Source organism: Gossypium hirsutum, chromosome D06, assembly GCF_007990345.1.
Source record: "Gossypium hirsutum isolate 1008001.06 chromosome D06, Gossypium_hirsutum_v2.1, whole genome shotgun sequence".
In the NCBI taxonomy this organism is placed as follows: domain Eukaryota; kingdom Viridiplantae; phylum Streptophyta; class Magnoliopsida; order Malvales; family Malvaceae; genus Gossypium; species Gossypium hirsutum.
Genome location: NC_053442.1, coordinates 58,628,756 through 58,631,567, shown reverse-complemented (window position 1 = coordinate 58,631,567; position 2,812 = coordinate 58,628,756). Strand labels below are relative to the sequence as shown.

General features: G+C 39.7%; 1 protein-coding gene across 1 annotated transcript; it reads left to right on the top strand.

Moving 5' to 3' along the window:
* Positions 1-281: 281 nt before the first annotated feature.
* Positions 282-2,594, top strand: LOC107899847 (uncharacterized). Its single transcript, XM_016825593.1, has 5 exons — positions 282-378; positions 538-1,259; positions 1,365-1,757; positions 1,818-2,191; positions 2,567-2,594. Exons 1-5 carry the CDS (start codon positions 282-284, stop codon positions 2,592-2,594), a joined length of 1,614 nt encoding a protein of 537 aa, XP_016681082.1.
* The last annotated feature ends 218 nt before the right edge of the window (positions 2,595-2,812 follow it).

Below are 2,812 nucleotides of genomic sequence, written 5' to 3'. Positions count from 1 at the left end.
AGAAGAAACCAAGTGAGAGTTTCAGGCAGTATGCACAAAGATGGAAGGAAGTTTCTATTCAAGTCCAACCACTGCTCCTAGAAAGAGAAATTACGATGCTCTTTATCAATACCTTAAAAGCCCCGTTCATCACGCGCATACTGGGAGGTGCAATAAAAAGTTTCTCAGATATAGTAATGAATGGCAAAATGATTGAGAATGCCATAAGAAATGGGAAAATAGAAGCAGGATAGAGTAACAAAAGGTCGGCCCCGAGAAGAAAGGAAAATGAAGTAAACAACATGAATACATACAACAAGTCAATTACGGTGACCCAGCCAAGGAAGGTGATTGCTAGTCAGCAGGGTTCAGCAAGACAAGAATCTAGTATGAGGCAAGGTACTGAGAAACCCCAGTTCACACCAATTTCGATGTCATACAAAGAGTTGTATCAAAATTTGTTCAATGCACACGTTGTTTCTCCCCATTACTTGACCCCTTTGTAACCCCCGTATCCCAAATGGTATGATGGGAGCACACAATGTGATTACCATGCAGGAATTACGAGGCACTCAATAGAAAATTGCACTACCTTTAAGAAGCTAGTCGAAAGACTTATTAGCATGGGTGTTGTCAAGCTTGATGACTCACCTAATACAGAAAATCTGCTACCCAATCATACCGATAAGGGAGTGAATATGACGAGTGAAAGTAGGGGAGAAGAAGTCAAGAACGACATTGCTGAAGAAAAAACTCTGTTGAAATGGGTCTGGAGAGAGATGGCGAAGAGAGGCCTAGTTATTTCAGATTTGGAAGAAAGGTATGAGACTAAAAACTATTGTGAATTCCACCGCAAAGGAGGACATGAGATTCAAGAATGTAAGGAATTCAGAGCTCTGGTCCAAAACATGATGGAGAACAAAGAGATAAGATTTTACGAAGAAGTGGAAGGTAAAAGAAATATTTGTGCATCAAAGTTGGCAACAAAGACTCCGGAAACAAATCATCCTGTGGTTATCATTTTGTACCCTTGGAGCAATGAGTCTAGGGTTCAGGTAACACCAAAAATTGTAATCCAGAAATCGGTAAATTTCTCATATAAGGATAGCAAAATGGTGTCGTGGAATTATGGGTGCAATGTGACAATCTTGGGAAAAGAAGCAGAGAGAAATCAGGAGGTAGGTTCTTACACGCGCAATGGGAAACGATATGACGCTCAAGCAAAATTGTCAAGAGAAGAGAATTGGAAGAAAGAACAAAGGAAAGGGAAGGCAGTGGAAGTTGAACCATTGATTAATGAACCAATAAAAGAAGAGGAAGCGAATGAATTTTTGAAATTTTTGAAACACAGCGAATACAGCGTTGTGGAACAACTGCGCAAACAGTCTGCTCGCATTTCTATATTAGCTTTACTTTTAAGTTCAGAAGTACATCGAAATGCACTACTGAAAGTACTAAATGAAAAATATGTGGCTGATGATATTTCAGTGAACAAGATAGATCGGTTGGTCAACAATATAAGTCCTGACAATTTTATCTTCTTCAGTGATGACGAAATATCATCTGGAGGAAGGGGTTCTACTAAATCCCTGCACGTTACTACCCGATGCAAAGGGTACACACTCTTGGGGGTCTTGGTTGATAACGGATTTGCATTGAATGTATTACCTTTATCTACTCTTAGTCGGTTACCGGTGGACAGCTCACACATGAAAGCGTGCCAGAGCATAGTAAGGGCATTTGATGGAACGGAAAAGAGGGTTATGAGGAGAATTGAGGTACCATTAAGGATTGGCCCAATTACTTATGAGGTGGACTTCTTGGTGATGGATATTAAGCCTTCCTACAACTGTTTATTGGGAAGACCATGGGTACACTCAGCCAGGGCAGTACCTTCATCACTACATCAGAAGGTGAAGATAGTATCAGAGGGTCGGGTGATAACAATAAATGTGGAGGAAGATATCATCGCAACAGTAACTGGTGATGCACCTTATGTGGAGGTTGATGATGAGGCAGTGGAATGCTCTTTTCGGTCATTAGAATTTTTGAACGCGATGTTTATTGCTGAAGGAAGTAGAATTCTGGTACCGAAAATATCCAGGACCACGGAGATGGGGCTGCGATTGATGATTGGAAGAGGAGCTTCACCCGGGAAAGGATTGGGAAAATATCTTCAAGGAAAGATTGAAACACCGTTGCTAAAGGAAAAGTTTGATAGTTATGGCTTAGGATACAAGCCAGACATGAAGCAGAAGAAAAAAAAAGTAGAGAAAAGGCAAGAGAGAAGGGCACGTTTGAGCGGAAAAGAGGTCAAGTGGGAGCCTATGTCCTTTCCCCACATATTTACATCTTTTGTATTGGGTGGGTTTATTCATCCTGACCGTGGGGTGCCCAGAAGCGAAGAAATTGAAGAAAAATTGGAAAATGTTCATATCAATGCTATAAAAACAGTTGAAAAAAGGGCCTTGTTGGAGATCTGCCCTTACGAACCTGGAAGTGAGCTAAACAACTGGACTGCAGAAGAAATCCCTGTAGTCTTTAGGGCTTATTCAGAGTAATGCTCAGAACATTCTTGTTGTTTTAGCTTGGAAATGATAGGAAATCCTTTGTGAAAAGGCTTAAGCCTGAATATCATTATTCTAATGAAATACATCTTTACATTCATTTCGAGCAATTATTCCTTTTTCTTTTCATACAAGTAAATATTTTCTAATTGACTGATTGTCCTGCAAATAATTCTTTCATATGTAACCTTATTGTACAAATAATTATTCATAAATTTATATATTCTTGGTATATTCTTTGATATGCCCTCATAGGTCCTCAGATA